Raw genomic sequence first — 19271 nt, 5'->3', positions numbered from 1 at the left:
CTTTCCTCATTTACTTATTTACCTCCAGGACACCACACTCCCTGGTTGTTCTCCTACCTCTCTGGTCACTTCTCAGTCTCCTTCGCTGGTTCCTTCTCATCCCCTGACCTGTAAACATTACGGAGGGATCAGACCTCAAACCTTGTCCCTCTCTTGGTTCCCTCATGCAGCCTCAAAGTTTTAAAGACATCTATATGCTGACGACTCCCAAAGGTTCATCGCCAGTTCAGACCTTCCCCTGAATGCCAGACTTATAAATCCAACTGTCTGCTTGACATTCCCAGTTGAATGTCAAACAGACATCTCAAACTTAACACGCCTAAAACTCAGCTCCTGGTGTTCTCCCCAAAGCTTGCTCCTCCCGTGGTTTCTTCCATCTCAGTTAAAGCAGCTGACTTTTCATTTGCTCAGGCCAAAAAGTGTGGAGTCATCTTTCAGTTCTCGCTTTCACACTTCACATCTGGTCCATCAGCAAGTCTTGTAGACTTGACCTTATGTCAACCCCTGAATTCAACCACTTTTTGCCCCCTTTGCTGTCATCACCCTGGCATAAGCCCCTATCATATCTCAGCTGCTTGACTTCAACAGTCAATTATCAGGTCTCCCTGCTTCTGCCCCTGCCCCTACTTCCACTCTCTTCCATACTACAGTTCAAGGCCCTCCCACGGTCCCATTTCTCTCTCCTCTCTTCCCTAGCCTCTTTGCTGTTCCTGGAACAAGCCTGGCCCACATGCTTCGGCTTTGTGGCCTGTGCATAAGCTGTCCTGCTACAGATATCTCCAAGCATGGCTCATCCCCTCGCCTCCTTCGGGTCTCTGCTCCAGAGTCACCTGGCCGTGCTATAAAGCATTCCACACCCGCACTTCATATTCCTCTTTCATTTTTATTTTTCCAAAGCACTTTCGCTATCTGCCCTTTTATGCATTTTAAGGATCTTGTTTATTGTTGTTTCCCTTACTAGAATGTAAATTTTAGGAGAGCAGAAATTTTCCTGTTTTTTCTTTCTTTACTGCTGCACTCCCCTGGGCTTAGGGGCACATAGGTGCTCTGTAAACAGGTGGTAAATGAGTGAATAAATGAAAGATTGGAGCCTGGCCGGGCGCGGGGGCTCACACCTGTAATCCCAGGGAGGATTGGGAGGCCGAGGCGGGCGAATCATGAGGTCAGGAGATCGAGACCATCCTGGCTAACACGGTGAAACCCCGTCTCTACTAAAATACAAAAAATTAGCCAGGCGTGGTGGCAGGCGCCTGTAGTCCCAGCTACTCGGGAGGCTGAGGCAGGAAAATGGTGTGAACCCGGGAGAAGGAGTTTGCAGTGAGCCGAGATCGCGCCACTGCACTCCAGCCTGGGCGAGAGCGAGACTCCATCTCAAAAAAAAAAAAAAAAAAAAAATTGGAGTCTTCTTAACCAGCAGTGGAGGAGTAAAGAAATCGAGAAGTAACGTTTGCTGAGGGAATTGTGAGGCCAGTAGCAATTATCGTTGAGAAGAGCAAGCCAGGAGGGCGTCCTAACCCCCACGTGATCACACCCTATCCCCACTCCCAGGCCGGAACATTGCAGACCCGGAACCATGGCTCGCGGGCTCCCAGCGCAAGGGCACTTCCGGTACTGCTCCTCTCTCGCCAGCTCAGAGAACTGCCAAGTCAGTTCCGGTCGGCAGAGAGCGCGGAGAGACGCAGGACGCGGCCCGCTCCTTCGGGGCCCTCCAGGCCCTCCGGCCCCGGGCCGGCGGGTGAAGTGGGGGGCCCCGGGACAGGCCGAGCCCTGTGCCATGCAGATACCGGAGGCCTCTGCTGCGGCTGCCCACTGGCTGTGCCCAGGTGTTGAAGCAGGAGCGAACCTCTCTTCCCCACCCCAACTCGGTGACTGATGGCGGCGGCGGCGGCCTCTCCCAGCCCGGACCCGGCCGGCCGCCGGGTCTCCCGGCCCAAGCCTGCCGGGCCTCAACGAAACGCCTGCAGAGCCGCCGGGACGCAGCGCCTTTGGGCGGCGGCGGGCGTGGCGGGCCGAGAAGCATGGCGGCCGCTCGAACGCCGCGCGGCGGAGGCCATTAGGGCGTGTAGGGCCCAGGAAGGCGGCCTAGGAACGCAGGCAGGCTCGGCTGCCTCTTTAGGCCACGGTGCCGTGCAGATCCGGTTCCCGGGTGACCACTCTGTCGCCATTGGGCGAAACCTACCTAGTCCTGACGACAACGGACAAAGGCCTTAACAGGCCTGGGAGGTGAGCGAAGTCCCGAAAGACGACGGGTGGAACGATTAGCGGCCATCGGGCAGTTGGTCTTCGTTCTACCAGACTTTGCTGTCGGAAGAGAGAAATGGTAGAATGACAGGCCACGTTTGGCCCGTTGGAAATGCCCACCACCCTCTGGGAAGATTTACTGGCCGATTTTGGAAGGCCTGTGTATATAATATGAAAAAGCTGCTCTCAACTCCACCCCAACCTTTTAATAGAAAACATTTGTCACATCTAGCCCTTTTAGATGGAAAGAGGTTGCCGACGTATGATAAAGTAGAGTTAGAAAGTCACACATCTTGTAAATTCTCATTTGTTTAAAAGAAATCATAGAAAATACGTGTCTTCTGGAGATGACTTTTGGAAATGAAGTTGTTAGACGGCCTCTGGAAGCGATATGTCCACGTTAAGTGGGTTAGATGACATGGAGCTGGAAGACGTGAGAAGGAAGAGAAGGTTTAATGCTAGACTGGTCATATTTAGAAGACATTTTCATATTCTATCCATTGTTTTGTGTGCATTTTATTCCTCACTACTGTGTATATAGTTGACAATGCTAAGCTTTTTTGAAATGTCTATTTTTAGATGTTCTGAAGTGCCTGATACATGTTAAAATTAGAGGTAGCAAAATAACATTTTGTAAATATCTTTTTGTTACAATTCATAGGAAATGTTTTTTGGGGGGAATGGCCAAATCACCTGTTGAGTAATACTCATTGTGTTTGTGCAGCGGTTCAGGGGAAGAGAAGAGGAGGAGGTGCAGAGAGCTCTATGCCATCCTGCTTGCAGCGAGGCAAGATGAATCATTATCTCTGTGCATTTTGTTTTACTTATCTGTGTATATAGTGTACATAAAGGACAGACGAGTCCTAATTGACAACATCTAGTCTTTCTGGATGTTAAAGAGGTTGCCAGTGTATGACAAAAGTAGAGTTTAAACTAATATATTTTGTACATTTTGTTTTACAAGTCCTAGGAAAGATTGTCTTCTGAAAATTTGATGTCTTCTGGGTTGATGGAGATGGGAAGGGTTCTAGGCCAGAATGTTCACATTTGGAAGACTTTTAAATTATAAGTGTTGTTACATGTTTGCAGTTGGTCAAGACTGCTGTGTATATAGTGGACAAATTAACTCCTTACTTGAAACATCTAGTCTGTCTAGATGTTTAGAAGTGCCCGATGTATGTTAAATGTAGAGGTAGTAAAATACCACTTTGTAAATATCTTTTTGCTAAAATTCATAGGAAATACTTTTGGAAATTGAATTGTGAAGCCACCTTTGTGAGCAGTATAGTAATGTCTATACTTGTTCAATGGTTTAGAGGAGGTGGGAGGGAAGAAATTGCAAAAGGTAATATACTAGTGTGTTCATACTTGGACATTTTCAGACATTTTTCTGTATGTTTTGTGCATTTTGTTTTGCTCTGTATATAGTGTATATAATGGACAAATAGTCCTAATTTTTCAACATCTAGTCTCTAGATGTTAAAGAGGTTGCCAGTGTATGACAAAGTAGTAAAATTAGCATATTTTGTACGCTTTGTGTTGAAATTCATAGGAAAACTTGTCTTCTGTAAATGACTTTTGCATAGGAATTTGTTCAACCATCTCTGAGCATTACACTTTCCTGTACTTGTCCACTGGATTGAAGACAGAGAAGGAAGGAAGAGAGGAGGGAATGATTCAAGGCCAAAATGGCCACATTTAGAAGATACCTCAGATGATAACCATTGTTGTATGTGTGCAATTTTATTTAACAGTGCTGTGTACGTGGTGAACAAGTTATATGAAATATCTAGTCTTTCTAGATATTTGGAAGGAAGTGCTTGATGTATTTAAAAGTGGTAGTAGAATAATACTTTTTGTAAATAGCTTTTAAAAACTGATGGGAAATGCTGTTTGGAAGTGGAATTGTTGAACCACCTGGGAGGTGGGAGGGAAAAAACTGCAAAAGGTGTTTTGCCATTGTTTATTAGAAAATGTCAGCTTAATCCATTGCCTATATGTTACATGCATTTCATTTAACTTTGCTATACTGTATATATTGTGTATATACTGGACGAATGAGTCCCGATTTTGTAATATCTAGTCTCTAGATAACAAAGAGGTTGCCAATGTATGACAGAAGTAGAGTTAGTAAACTGACACATTTTGTACACTTTGTTAAAATTTGTAGAAAGGCTGTCTTCTGAAAAGGACTTTTGGAAGTGAAATGATAACATCAGCTCTAAGTGACACGTGCCTATATCCACCAGGTTGGTGGTGGAGAGGAGTTGGAAGGAATGAAGGGTTCTAGACCAGAATATTCCTATTTAGAAGACACTTTGAGATATAACCATTGTTACCTGTGTGTAGTTTATTCAACACTACTGTGTATATAGCGGACAAACTTAAGTCCTTATGTGAAACATCTAGTCTTTCTAGATGTTTAGAAGTGCACAAAGTATGTTAAAAGTAGAGGTAGTAAATAACACATTTTGTAGCTATCCTTTTGATAAGAAATAATGTCTTGGAAACTGATCAATTCTCTGAGCAGTATACATTTTGAGATATATTTGTGCTGGTTCAGGGGGAAGGAGGAGCACAAAGTGCAAAGGGCTTTCTACCAGTGTCCAGTGTGTTTAAGAGGAGGCACATTGACCATTGTCCCTTGTGTCTGCATTTTCATTTACTGTGCTGTGTATATAGTGTATATAAGTGGACATAGGAGTCCTAATTTACATCTAGTCCATGTTAAAGAGGTTGCCAGTGTATGACAAAAGTAGAATTAGTAAACTAATACATCGAGTACTTTGTGTTAAAATTCACAGGGAAGACTTCTTAAAAACAGAAGGGAAATTGTTAAAATCCCCCCCTAAGCATTACAGATGGCTTATAGCTGTCCACCAGGTTGGTACAGGTGGGAAAGGGAGGGGTTCTAGGCCAGAATGTTCCTATTTAGAAGACACTCAAATTATAGTCTGTGTTATGTATGTATACCATTTATTCAGTGCTACTGTGTATATAATGGAAAACTTAAGTCCAGTTTGAAACATCTAGTCTTTCTAGGTGTTTAAAAGTGCACAACGGCCTGGCACAGTGGCTCATGCCTATAATCCCAGCATTTTGGGAGGCCGAGGCAGGCGGATCACGAGGTCAAGAGATCGAGACCATCTTGGCCAACATGGTGAAACCACGTCTCTACTGAAAATACAAAAATTAGCTGGTCGTGGTGGTGTGCACCTGTAGTCCCAGCTACTCGGGAAGCTGAGGCAGGAGAATCGCTTGAACTTGGGAGGCAGAGGTTGCAGTGAGCTGAGATCGCACCACTGCACTCCAACCTGGTGACAGAGCAAGACTCCGTTTCAAAAAAAGGTGCACAATATAGGTTAAAAGTAGAGGGCTTCTGTAACACCCCTCTAAACATTTGTTTTCAGTACTTCCTAGGAGTGGTTGCATTTGGGAATGAAATTGTTAAAACTTGATATTTAGGAGCGAATGCAGACTTCACTGGGTGGTTGGGGGGGAGGGAGGGAGGAGGTATGCAGGGAGAAGGGTTCTGTGCTTCTGAGATTAGTTAAGATGTCTAACTATTGTTCTATATGTGCATTTTAGTTAATATTGTGTAGTAAAGGATAAGTCTTAATGCTCAAAGTATGTTAAAAATAGATGTGGTAAACCAGTCCCTTTGTGAATGTCCTTTTGTTATATTTTAGGAAGGCCTGTGTTCTGGGAGTGACCTTTATGAGTTCACCTCTTGGAGCTAGACATCCTTTACTTAGTCACTGGGATGGTGGAAGAGGGAGATGAGGAAGGGTGAAGGGAAGGGCTCTTTGCTAGTATCTTCATATCTAGATGATGGTTTTAGATGATAACCACAGGTCTATATGAGCGTTTTTAGTAAAGTGCCTGTGTTCATTGTGGACAAAGTTCATTATTTTGTAACATTAAGCTTTATGAATGGGGTGACAACTTATGATAAAAACCAAGCTAGTAAATTAGCCAATTTGTAAATACCTTTGTTATAATTGATAGAAAGATGCATCTTGGACATGGAATTGTTAAGCCGCCTCTGAGCAGTGTATGTCAGGACTGACTTGTTCATTAGGTTGGCAGCAGAGGGGCAGAAGGAAGTATACAGGAGGAGGTGTATGCAGATGGGTCCATGTATGTCCATATTTACATTTTGATAGCCACTGATGTATGCATCTCTTTTGGCTGTACTATAGAAATACATTAAGTAATTCAATGGAAATATACTTTGCTAATATTTTAATGGTATAGATCTGCTAATGAATTCTCTTAAAAATGTTATACTTAGTATATTCTGTTGCTGTGTGTTTCATTTTAAATTGAGCATTAAGGGAATGCAGCATTTAAATCGGAACTCTGCCAATGCTTTTATCTAGAGGCGTGTTGCCATTTTTGTCTTATATGAAATTTTTGTCCCAAGAAAGGCAGGATTACATTTTTTTTTTTTTTTTTTTTTTTTTTTTAGCAGTTTGAGTTGGTGTAGTGTATTCTTGGTTATCAAAATACTCATATAGTTTTGGGATTTTGAATTGGTAAATATTCATGATGTGTGAAAAATCATGATACATACTGTACAATCTCAGTCCCATAAAATTGGATGTTGTGCCTACACACACACACGATCTAAAAGAACATGTCAAACTATAAACTGCTTGTGATTTTGAATGACTTTGTTCTTTGCTTCTTGTGTTTTTCAGTTTCCTGTAATGCACATACTAACTTTTAAAAAATAAAGGTTATTTTAAAAGCCTGTATTAAGCCCTCGTTGCTTGTAGAATAGAGTCACTATACTCTACAGAAGCACAGGTTCATGCCCCTTCATGCTTGGACTCGAGGTATCTGGAATTTCTCGTCTTTGACTCCTCCCTCCATTGCCTGGGTGTTAGCCGCTGCTACCCAGGTGCTGTGCTGTTCAGGATAACCTTGCACTTTAAAAGTTCTGTAGTTTGCTGAAGCCATTCCTTCTGCCTATAATGCCCTTTCCACAATTTCACTTGGCAAAATCATTCTTCAGAGCCCAGCTTAAATTCCAGTATCCCACAAAGTCTTGCCTATAGGAACCTGACACTCCAGAGTGCCAGAAGCGAACGTCAGAAGATAGGGTTCTTTTTTTTTTTTTTTGAGACGGAGTCACACTGTGTCACTCAGGCTGGAGTGCAGTGGTGCCATCTTGGCTCACTGCAACCTCTGCCTCTCAAGTAGCTGGGATTACAAGCATGCGCCACCACGCCCAGCTAATTTTTTGTCTTTTTTAGTAGAGACTGGGTTTCACCATGTTGGCCAGGCTAGTCTCAAACTCCTGACCTCAAGTGATCCTCCCACCTCAGCCTCCCGAAGTGCTGGGATTACAGGCGTGAGCCACCACGCCCGGCCGATACAGCCTTTCTTTTGCTGCCCCTCCTTGTTCCTCTTGTATATGGATGGATCCCACTTGCATCATAATTGTTACCTGAAAACCTACTTGGATTGAGCTAAGGTTTAAATAGTTTCTGCAACATCAGGGTGCAACGTAACACCTGACACACAGCACGTGCTTAGGAAATGTCTGTTGAATACAACAGACGAAAGCCTTTCAGACTGCTGCTTGGGGTGACATCGCTAGTAAGGGCACTGATTGAATAATCAAGGGTTTTCAGGCTGGAAGTTTCTATCGTGGCTGACCAAACCAGAGGGTATCAGTCAGATGCAGTATAACCTATTCCCAAATCAGGCACAGCAAACATTCTCTAATGGCATATAGAGAACATGACTATAGAGGGGTTCTTACTCTCAACTTCGATGTGAGGCTAATGAGACACTGGCCTCCAGATATGGGAAGGTTGTGTCTTTGTTTCCCTAGATGCTGATGGTGTAACCTGGGTGGGTTGGGAGCCTTAGCACAGGTAGATGAGGCCTTTCCAATTGCCTTCCCAATCCATTATCAGGCCTGGACCCAATCTTTCCTGTTGATGCTCCTCTATGAGACAGGTCTTAGCTGACCAAGATGGGCTTCAGGGAGGCACTTATTCCTTGAATCCCTGGCCTGGAGGGAACAAACCACGTGTCCCCCCAGGTCCATGCACTTCCACAAGTCATTTCAGGCTGGGATTGGTTTGTGAGCTCCAAATCCATGAGAGCTGGAGACAAAAGCTGAAGCAGGACCTCTTCCGTAATTTAAGGTGGACTCACCCATAAAAGTCTCCAGGCAGGTAAGGCACATAAAGAGCCAGGAGCTAAGGTCAGCTCTCAGGCAGTCCTGGACCCCCAGGGCAAAGATAACCCTCAGTGGCCAAAGAGGAAAGTGAGGTCCAGAGAGGGCTATGCCCTGCTGGGAGCAGACCTCTTGGCTAGCAATATGTATTGCCAGGCAGAGAGCACTGGACAGGAGGTCAGGGGCCTCAGCTCGTGTCTAAGCTCTGTCACTGGCTGGGGACTTTGGCCAATTGACCACATCTAGGCCTCAGGCTCCTCAGTAAAATGAATGGTTTGTTCTGCCTCTTCAGATCAGATGCTGGGCCTTTCAAAGCCATGAGTTTCATCAGGGGTAAAGCCAGGGCCAGAAGCTATGGTTCTTTACTAAAAGGAACCATGGGCCTTGGAGAAATGGTTAATTCCAAGGCTGCAGCAAAGAAAGTACAAGATCATCTTGAAATATCCTCTTACGGCAGGGATCAAGAAAGTGCTCCAAGAATGATGGGGACATATCAAAAGGACACAGAAGCCAGCTTGAAGTGGCTTCCATTGGCCAAATCTGTCACAACTTGAGCATCAAAATGTAGAATGACTTGTATAATGCAGATGATAGCACACTGAATAAAACAGGAAGCCATGAGTCCAATTCTGATAGAAATAAAGAAATGGCCTGTATTCCCAGCTATTCTGGAGGCTTTGGTGGGAGGATCACTTGAACCCAGGAGGTCAAAACTGTACTTCAACCTGGGCAATAGAGTGAGACTCTAGAAAACAAAAACCAGGTCAGGCACAGTGGCTCAGTCCTGTAATCCCAACACTTGGGGAGGCTGAAGTGGGTGAATCACTTGAGGTCAGGAGTTCAAGACCAGCCTGCCCAACATGGTGAAACCCCATCTCTACTAAAAATACAAAAATGAGCTGGGTCTGGTGGGCGCCTGTAATCTCAGCTACTAGGGAGGGCTGAGGCACAAGAATTGTTTGAACCCAGGAGGCGGAAGTTGCAGTGAGCTGACATTGCGCCACTGCACTCCAGCCTGGGCGACACAGCAAGACCCTGTTTCGATAAAAAGAAAAAAGAAAGAAAAGAAAAGAAAGAAAAGGAAGAAAGAAAGAAGGAAGGACAACAAAAATAAAAACAAGTGCTGACAAGGATGTGAATAAACTGGGACCCTTATGCACTGTTAGTGGGATTGTAAAATGGTGCAACTGCAATGGAAAACAGTGTGACAGTTCCTCAAAACATTAAAAATAGAACTACTGTACGATCCAGCAATGCCACTTTTGAGTTATACCTTGATATACATGGGGGACTGGCTCCAGAACCCCTGGGTATACCCAAATCCATACATGCTCAGCTCCCGCTGCAGAACCTGTGTATATGAAAAGTTGGCTCTCCTTGTCCGCAGTTTGGCATCCCACCATTGCATTTGGTTGAAAAAAAGCCACGAATAAGTGGGGTCCACCCAGTTCAAACTCATGTTGTTCAAGGGTCAACTGCATATCCAAAAGGATTGAAAGCAGGGTCTCAAAGAGATACAGTACACAAGTTGCTTATTCCTTGAGACTTCAATCTTATTTTTAAAATGGAGATAAATGTCAACCTTACATGTATGTGTGTTATGAAGTACGAAATATTGTCCTAAGTTTTTTTCTTTTTGTTTTGTTTTGCTTTGTTTTGTTTTAGACAGAGTCTCACTCCGTTCTCTGTTGTCTAGGCTGGAGTGCAGTGGCGTGATCTCAGCTCACTGCAACCTCCACCTCCTGGGTTCAAGTGACTCTCCTGCCTCAGCCTCCTGAATAACTGGGATTAAAGGTGCCTACCACCAAGCCCGGCTAATTGTAGTAGAAACAGGGTTTTGCCATGTTGGCCAGGCTGGTCTCGAACTCCAGACCCCAAGTGATCCTCCTGCCTCAGCCTCCCAAAGTGCTGGGATTACAGGTGTGAGCCACTGTGCCTGGCCTATGTTTTCTTTTCTTTTCTTTTTTTTTTTTTGAGACAGAGTCCTAAAGTTTTTTTTTTGTTTGTTTGTTTTGTTTTTATTTTTTTGAGATGGAGTCTCACCCTGTTGCCCAGGCTGGAGTGCAATGGTGCGATCTTGGCTCACTGCAACCTCTGCCTCCTGAGTTCAAAGGATTCTCCTGCTTCAACCTCCTGAGTAGCTAGAATTACAGGCACGTGCCACCATGCTTAGCTAATTTTTGTATCTTTAGTACAGACAGGGTTTCACCATCTTGGCCAGGCTGGTCTTGAACTCCTGACCTCATGATCCGCCCACTTCGGCCTCCCAAAGTGCTGGGATTACAGGCGTGAGCCATTGTGCCTGTCCTGTCCTAAGTTTTTAATGTATATTAAGTCACTTCATCTTTAAATCCTTTTGCTGTAAACTGTTTAAAACCACACTCCTGAAATCCACCCCCAACTGTGCTTCCCTCACAGCCTTCCTTACCTCAGGAAGCAGCTAGTCCTTCCACTTGCTCAAAAAACATTTCTGGAGTCATTCTTGATTCTCTGCCATTCCTCACATTGAGTCCAACAGCAAACCCTCTCAGTTCTGCTGTCAAGATATGGCCAGGATTGGTCCCATCTCAACATCTCCACCACAACCACTCGGATCCAAGCCTCCATCATCTCCTACTTGGATCACTGCAGTGCCTTCCTCCCTGGCCCCTTCCATGCTGGTGCTTGCCCAAGTCTGTAGCCAGATTCTAGATCCTAGATCTCTGCTCAGAACCTTCCAAAAGCTCCCTTCACATGGTCATGAACTGGCCTCCAACCCCTTCTTGCAATTTGTTCCTTCTTTGACTCTATTCTGGACACACTGTCCTCCTTGCTGTCACCTAGCCATGCCAAGCATGGAGCATTCCTCTGCCTGGAACATTCTTGGCCTCGATATCTGCAGGGCTCATTCCCTCACTGGTGCACTCACCAATGTCATATTCTTGATAAAGTGTTCTCCAATGACCCTTCACAAAGTAGTAGTCTCCAACCCACCTCCACCCCCTACCTACCCTGATTTTTCTTGTGCACTTGCTGTGCCCATCATCAGTCCAGAACATAAGCTCCTAGAGGCCAGGGACGTTGTTCCGTTTGGTTTGGTGCTATCTTTCTAAACCTAGGCCAGCTCCTCTCCCCAGGGCATGTGTGCTGGTTGGATTCTTCTAGGTTTTAGATTCAGTGCTGCCAGCTCTCCTAGGCCTCCCTGTCTCATGGAGATGCCCAGGAGCCTGAAGGCGAGGGGACTGAGATGGAAAGAAGACAAGCGCTGGTTGGAGGGAGGGGAGCAGGTAGCAGCCAATAGGCTCCAGGATGCTTCTCTCAGAGGGGGCAAACCCCATGAGCTGGTGATCATCGAAGCTGATGAGGATGTGGATAATGGAGCAATCAATGTGGGAGTGCAGAATGATCGCTGGTGAGAACTTTTTTTTTTTTTGAGATGGAGTCTCCCTCTGTCTGTTGCCCAGGCTGGAGTGCAATGGCACAATCTCGGCTCACTGCAACCTCCACCTCCCAGGTTCAAGCGATTCTCCTGTCTCAGCTTCCTGAGTAGCTGGGATTACAGGCACCTGCCATCATGCCCGGCTAATTTTTGTATTTTAGTAGAGACAGGGTTTCATCATGTTGAGCCATCAGAGAGCTCAAAGCCAGTTGTTTTGTTTTGTTTTTTAACAGGCTCTGTTTTCTTTTTTCTACTTTTTTTTTTTTTTTTCTTGAGATGGAGTCTTGCTGTGTCGCCCAGATTGCAGTGCAGTGGTGTGATCTTGGCTCACTGCAAGCTTCGCCCCCTGGGTTCACACAATTCTCCCGCCTCAGCCTCCCAAGTAGCTGGGACTACAGGTGCCTGCCACCACGCCTGGCTAATTTTGTGTACTTTTAGAAGAGATGGGGTTTCACCATGTTAGCCAGGATGGTCTCGATCTCCTGACCTCATGATCCGCCCGCCTCGGCCTCCCAAAGTGCTGGGATTACAGGCATGAGCCACTGCGCCCTGCCAACAGGCTCTATTTTCTATTGCAGTTTTAGGTTCACAGCAAAACTGAGTGGAAAATACAGGGATTTCTCATATACTCCCTGTTCCCGACACATGCACGGCCCTCTGATTATCAATGTCCCCGACCAGAGTGGTACATCTGTTACAATTGAGGAACCAATACTGACACACTGTTATCACCCAGGGTCAGAGTTTACAACAGGGTTCACTCTGGGCAGTTTACATTCCATGGGTTTGGACCAATGTATGATGACATGGCTTTACCATTATTAGTAGTATTACCAGGTGTGGTTTCACTGCTGTAAGAATCGTCGGTGCTATATCCATTCATCCTTCCCTCTCCTCAACCCTTGGCAACGACTAATTTTGAAGTAAACTCCATAGTTTTTGCCTTTCCATAGTGTCATATAACTGGACATACATACAGTTTGTAGCCTTTTCAGACTGGCTCCTTTCACTTAGTAATATGCAATCAAGGTTGCTCCATGTCTTTTCACGGGTTGATAGCCCATTTCTTTTTAGTGCTGAATAATATCCCATTGTCTGGACATACCACAGTTTATTTATTCATTCACCTACTGAAAGACATCTTGGTTGCTTCCAAGTCTTAGCAACTACAAATAAAGTTGCCATAAACATTTATGTACGGGTTTTCATATGGATATGTTTTCAACTCCTTGTGTGGTAGGAGAATGTTTAATTTTATAAGAAACCACTGAACTGTCTTCCAAAGCAACTGTACCATTTTGTACTCCCACCAGCAATGAATGATGGTTCTTGGTCTACATCCTTGCCAGCATTTGGTGGTGTCAGTGTTCTGGATTTTGGCTATTGTATTAGGTGTGTGAAAGCCAGGTTTTGTAATTATCACGGCTAATGCTTATACAAATCCATAGTGACTTCCTCCATTTTCTTCTTGGTCTTAATTGTCTAATTTCTAATGAATAATATGTTTCTCTTTTCATCCTGAATATCACGGAGCTTATCAATGATTTTTTGTTTTTCTTTGAGACGGTCTGGCTCTGTCACCCGGGCTCACTGCAATCTCAGTTCACTGCAACTTCCGCCTCCCAGGCTCAAGCGATCCTCCCTCCTCAGCCTCTTGAGTAGCTGGGACTACAGGTATACACCACCACATCTGGCTAATTTTTGAATTTCTTTGTAGAGGCAGGGTTTCACCATGTTGCCCAGGTTGGTCTTGAACTTCTGAGCTCAAGCAGTCTGCTCGCCTCAGCCTCCAAAAGTGCTGGGATTACAGGTGTGAGCCACCACGCCCTGCCTCAACAAATTTAAAAATCAATTTTTATCTAATTATTAAGTCAACTAAATCCAATATTTATGCATATCCATATTAGCTTCCTTTACTTTCTTTTTTCAGTTGTCATTTTCATTTTAAAATAATTTCATACTTAAAATTGCAAGAATGATAATGCCACTATGAAAAATATGGCAGTTCCTCAAAAAATTAAAAATGTAATTACCATAGGATCTAGCAATCCCACTTTTGGATGTATAACCAAAAGAATTGAAAGCAGTGGTCTTGAAGATGTATTTTCACTGATGTTCATAACAACATTATTCACAATAGCCAAAGAGCAGAAGCAACCCAGGTGCCCATCGGTGGATGAATGGGTAAACAAAATACGGTATACACACATAAAATGGAATACTGTTTAGCCTTAGAAAGGAATGAAATTCTGACACATGCTACAACATAGATGAACGCTGAGGACAACATGCTAAGTAAATGAACCAGCCCCAGAAAGACAAATATTGTAAGATTCCACTTATATAGGTACCTACAGTAGTCAAATTCATAGAGACAGAAAGTAGAGGGGTAGTTGCCAGGGACTGGGGGGAAGGGGTAATGGGGAGTCATTGTTTAACGGGTACAGAGTTTCATTTTTCCAAGATGAAAAGAGTTCTGGAGATGGATGGTGGTGATGGTTGCATAACAATGAGAATACTTAATGTCACTCAACTGTACACTTAAAAATGATTAAGATGATACATTCTTATGCAGTATTTTACCACATTTAAAAATATGTTTTTAATTACAAGGATGGTTCAAAGAACTCCTAAGGCCAGGCAATGGCTTACAGCACTTTAAGAGGCTGAGACAGTGGCTGGGCACAGTGGCTCACGCCTGTAATTCCAGCACTTTGGGAGGCCAAAGTGGTTGGATCACCTGAGGTCAGGAGTTTGAGACCAGCCTGACCAACATGGTGAAACCCCATGTCTACTAAAAATACAAAATTAGCCGGGTGTAGTGGCTCACGCCTGTAATCCCAGCTACTCGGGAGGCTGAGGCAGAAGAAGCTCTTGAACCCAGGAGGGAGAGGTTGCAGTGAGCCAAGATCCGCCACTGCACTCTAGTCTGGGCAACAAGAGTGAAACTTTGTCTCAAAAAAAAAGAGGCTGAGGTGGAAGGATCACTTGAGCCCAGGAGTTTCAGACAGGCCTGGGCAACACAGTGAGACCCCACCTTTGTTTAAAAAAATTTTTTTTTAAAAAACAATTCCTAAGTACACTTCACCCAGATTTGCCAGTTGTCATCATTTGACTATATTTTCTTTGCCATTCTCTCTCTAAATGTACATATTACAATTTTCTAAATAATCTGGAAAGTAAATTGAAGAAATTCTCTCTCTTAACTGCCAAGTACTGCAGTATATATTTCCTAACCACAAGGAGATTCTCTTATATAACAGTACAATTAGAGACATCAAGAAATACAATTACGGCCGGATACGGTGGCTCACACCTGTAATTCCAACACTTTGGTAGGCTGAGGCAGGCAGATCTCTTGAGCCCAGGAGTTCAAGACCAGCCTGGGCAACATGGTGAAACCCTGTCTCTACAAATAATAAAAAAAGAAATTAGCCAGGCATTGTGGCACACGCCTGCAGTCCCAGCTACTCAGAAGACTGAAGTGGAAGGATCCCTTAAGTCCAGGAAGTCAAGGCTGTAGTGGACTGTGATTACACCACTGCACTCCAGAATAGGCAACAGAGTGAGATCCTATCTCGGAAAAAATAAATAAATACTATTATCTCACCCACAGTTCATTTTCACATGTCACCGTGGGGTTCAATAATCCATTTTCTTGATCCTGACTTTCTGTTGGGGGCGGGTGGTCTCGGAAGTACGAGACAGGTGAGGACAAAACAAAAGAGAGGCGGTGGGGCCCTGTTCAGCCCCTGGGGTGGGGGCTATGCGTGCAGAACAGCCGCTGGACCCCTCGAACTGCACAAATGCTAGGCATGAAGCTCAGGAAAGGGATGGAGCCTGGCTGAGAGTCACACAGCACACATCTGAACTCTGCCACCTCTCACTGCCCCAGCCCTCGAGTGTCTGTCCCCACAGCCCACAGTTTGGCAGCAGCCATGAAAAACTTTTGTTTCTGCTTTGATCCTGCTTATCAGCCACCTAAAAACTGCTACTCATCCTCATTGTTTGCTCTGAACCAGTGATTACAAATTCGGCAACTCAGCACCCCTGCAGTTAAGCCCCCTAAATCCCCCAGCAGTAGAAAGGCATCGCGGTAAAATGACCTGTATGTGTACTGCCCTGAAAGTATTTCACTATGACATAGCCTTGCAGATGAGCAAAGTGACCCATTTCATCCCTTAACTGTAAGATTTTCCTAGGAGTTATATGAAAGGAATAGAATTTTTTTTTTTTTTTTTTAAGACAGTCTTGCTCGTCGCCCAGGCTGGAATGCAGTGGCGCAATCTTGGCTCACTACAACCTCCGCCTCCTGGGTTCAAGCGATTCTCCTGCCTCAGCCCCCGTGAGTAGCTGGGATTACAGGTGCACACCACCACACCCAGCTAATTTTTTTTTTTGTATTTTTAGTAGAGACGGGGTTTCACCATGTTGGCCAGGCTGGTCTCGCACTCCTGACCTCGTGATCCGCCCGCCTCAGCCTCCCAAAGTGCTGGGATTACAGGCGTGAGCCACCGCGCCCCACCAGAATAGAAAATTTGAACAATGCCTTTCTTCCAACCCCAGGATGGAACCTTAAACAGTACCTGTAACAAACGCTGTAATGTGTCCTGTATTTATTTTTCAAGTGGGTTTTTTAAAATTTTTCCCCCAAACAGTGGAAGCTTTTAGCACTAGGGGCTATATTTTTGGCTCGAGCAGCCTGGACATGCCTCTCCAAGTATGACTATGCTTATTTACATATGGAAAATAATTCCAGAGGGCAATTATATTCTCCCCAGCACAGTTTCACGGCTGTGTGTACAGACTTCCTTTTTTGAAAATAGGTGGCTCATTTGGGATAGATGAGTAATAGCGGTGTAACTGTCCACACACTTCAATGCTGATTAACTAGGAGGGTGCTGGGCTGTGATTTTCCTGGATTTTCTGGAACCACCACCTGGTAGCTGAGTGAGCTTTGCCTTCAGGGCCTCAGGCTCCTCAACTATCAAATGGATGCTGCCATCCAGTTAGCTGCCAGGAAATAGTTTCAGAGTAAGTGATGGCTTCTGTAGAGTGCCTCATATAATGCCTGGCACACACTGGGTACTCCATACTTGAGCCCGGGCCTTCTCCCTGGCTTCTTAGGCATGGCAGATCACCCTGGGCTTCCGGGACCCTTGGATCTGTGCCTAGGTGGCAGTGAGGACCTCTGGAGCACTGAAAATGTAATTTGTTCCAAACACTTGTACCAGGGGGTATCGTATTTACTCTTTCTGAATGAACTCCTCTCCCAGGTAAATGCCATGTCATGCTTTCCCCTGCCTGATTCTTTTTCTTCTTTCTTTCTTTCTTTTTTTTCTTTTTTTGAGAGAGAGTTTCACTCTGTCACCCAGGCTGGAGTGTAGCAGTGGCATGATCATGGCTCACTGCAGCCTTGACCTCTTAGGCTCAAGTAATCCTCCTGCCTCAGCCCTCTTAAGTAGCTTGGACTACAGGCATGCACCACCATGGCTGGCTAATTTTTGTATTTTTTGTAGAGACAGGGTCTCACTATGTTTCCCAGGCTGGTCTTGAACTCCTGCCTCAGGCTCCCAAAGTGCTAGGATTATAGGCGTGAGCCACCACACCCAGTCTCCTGCCTGAATCTGATCCCATGTTGTTGCTTGTGTATGTATGTATATATGCATGTGTATGTGTGTGTAGTGTGTGTATACGTATATTTATGTATATGTGTATATGTGTATGTATATGTACGTATGTGTATATGGTGTGTGTACATGTGTATGTATGTATATGTGTGTGTGTGTGTGTGTGTTGGGGGAAAGGAGCCTTGAGAACCAGCGCTCATTCTGCAGCTCACAGCCTGGAAGCTAGGCGGTGCTTATACACAAGTCCCACTCCCCCCGCCCTACCTTCCCCACACTGTCCCACTCATTCTTTTTCCAAACAGCACCCTCCGCACACAGTGCTTGGTATGGTTTGCTGCCCTGTCTCCACTCTCCCCTGAGAGGCTGTCCGTTCTTGTTCTCGTGAGCTCCTTCACCTAGAGAAGAGTGTGGGGGGTGGGCTCCTCCTACCCCAATCCACTCAGTGATGGCCTTTATCACTGATTATGAGGGCTCAGCCTTCCAAAGTCTTAGTTTCCTATTCCACTGAAGGAGAAGAGAGTTTCTAGATGATCAAATTGACCTTGGTCCAAAAGACGTGAATAACACTTAGCGAGTGCTGAGCACTTACTGTGCCAGGGACTTTACACCATACACTGAATATAACAAGCACCTCTTGCTGCCAACTCCCTGCTTGGTTACTGGATTCAAAGATACAGCAGTACTGCCTAATTCTATAATTCTATTCAAATGTTCACTTGGTTTCTCAAACAAATGCCAAAGAGGGACACATTCTCAATGCACAGAAAAGCACAGAGGACTCCTTGAAGTCCTCTTCAGACATTTCTCCTTCTCAAGTTCTTTTGTCAATAGTGGCTGCAGGAACTCTGCTCTTCCTCAGCTCCCCTCAAGACCTCCTGAAGCCCAGCCCAGAGTCTCTCTCCCTTCTCAGTACCCTCACCCTCAGTTGCTCTTCCAGGCTATTTTCTCACCCATTACTGCCCTAGAAAACATGTTCTGCCTGTTATTCTGGAAGCATTTTCTTATTTCCCAGGAAGCAGGACCCAGAGATCTTGGTGAAAAAAATCTTCCACCTTGTTATACACATACCACTTCTCTTAATCCTCAACAACCATTAAGTGGCAGAGCTGCAGGACTCAACAGGTCACTGAACTCCACAGTCAGATGCTCAGCAAGGTGACTGCCACGTAATAAGTGCTCAACATGTGACCCCTTACATAAAGTGTTTGGGCTGGGCATAGTGGTTCACACCTGTAATCCTGGCATTTTGGGAGGCTGAGGCAGGAGGATCACTTGAGGCCAGGAGTTTGATACCAATCTGGACAGCACAGCGAGACTGTCTCTACAAAAAAAAAAGAAAAAAAATTAGTCAGGCATGGTAGTGCGTACCTGTAATCCCAGCTACTTGAGAGGCTGAAGCAGGATGATCGCTTGAGCCCAGGAGTTTGAGGCTGTAGTGAGCTATGATCATGCCATTGCACTCTAGCCTGGGTGACAGAGAGTGACCCTGTCTCAAAAATAAATTTAAAAACATAAAATTTAAAAGGAGTTTGGTGACCCCTAGCCTAAAAAATAAAAGGCAACAGAAAATGCATCTTATCCTCCCTTTGACTCTCTGCAGTGCTCAATAAATAAATTTCAAGGCCGGGCATGGTGGCTCATGCCTGTAATCCTAGCACTTTGGAAGTACCAAGACAGGTGGATTGCCTGAGGTCAGGAGTTTGAGACCAGCCTGGGCAACACAACAAAACCCCATATCTACTAAAAATACAAAAAATTAGCCAGGTGTGTAGCCAGGCATGGTGTC

The 19271-nt window shown here is 45.0% G+C and overlaps 1 protein-coding gene across 1 annotated transcript; it reads left to right on the top strand.

Moving 5' to 3' along the window:
• The first annotated feature begins 1623 nt into the window (after positions 1-1623).
• LOC116418547 lies at positions 1624-2866 on the top strand. The gene has a single exon (XM_031934672.1). The coding sequence runs from the start codon at positions 1873-1875 to the stop codon at positions 2209-2211; it is 339 nt and encodes a 112-aa protein (XP_031790532.1). The 5' UTR covers positions 1624-1872; the 3' UTR covers positions 2212-2866.
• Positions 2867-19271: the final 16405 nt, after the last annotated feature.

The sequence above is a fragment of the Piliocolobus tephrosceles genome, chromosome 20 (genome assembly GCF_002776525.5).
Source record: "Piliocolobus tephrosceles isolate RC106 chromosome 20, ASM277652v3, whole genome shotgun sequence".
Classification (NCBI taxonomy): Eukaryota; Metazoa; Chordata; class Mammalia; order Primates; family Cercopithecidae; genus Piliocolobus; species Piliocolobus tephrosceles.
The sequence above is the reverse complement of the archived record's forward strand: the minus strand, read 5'-3'. Positions and strand labels throughout refer to the sequence as shown.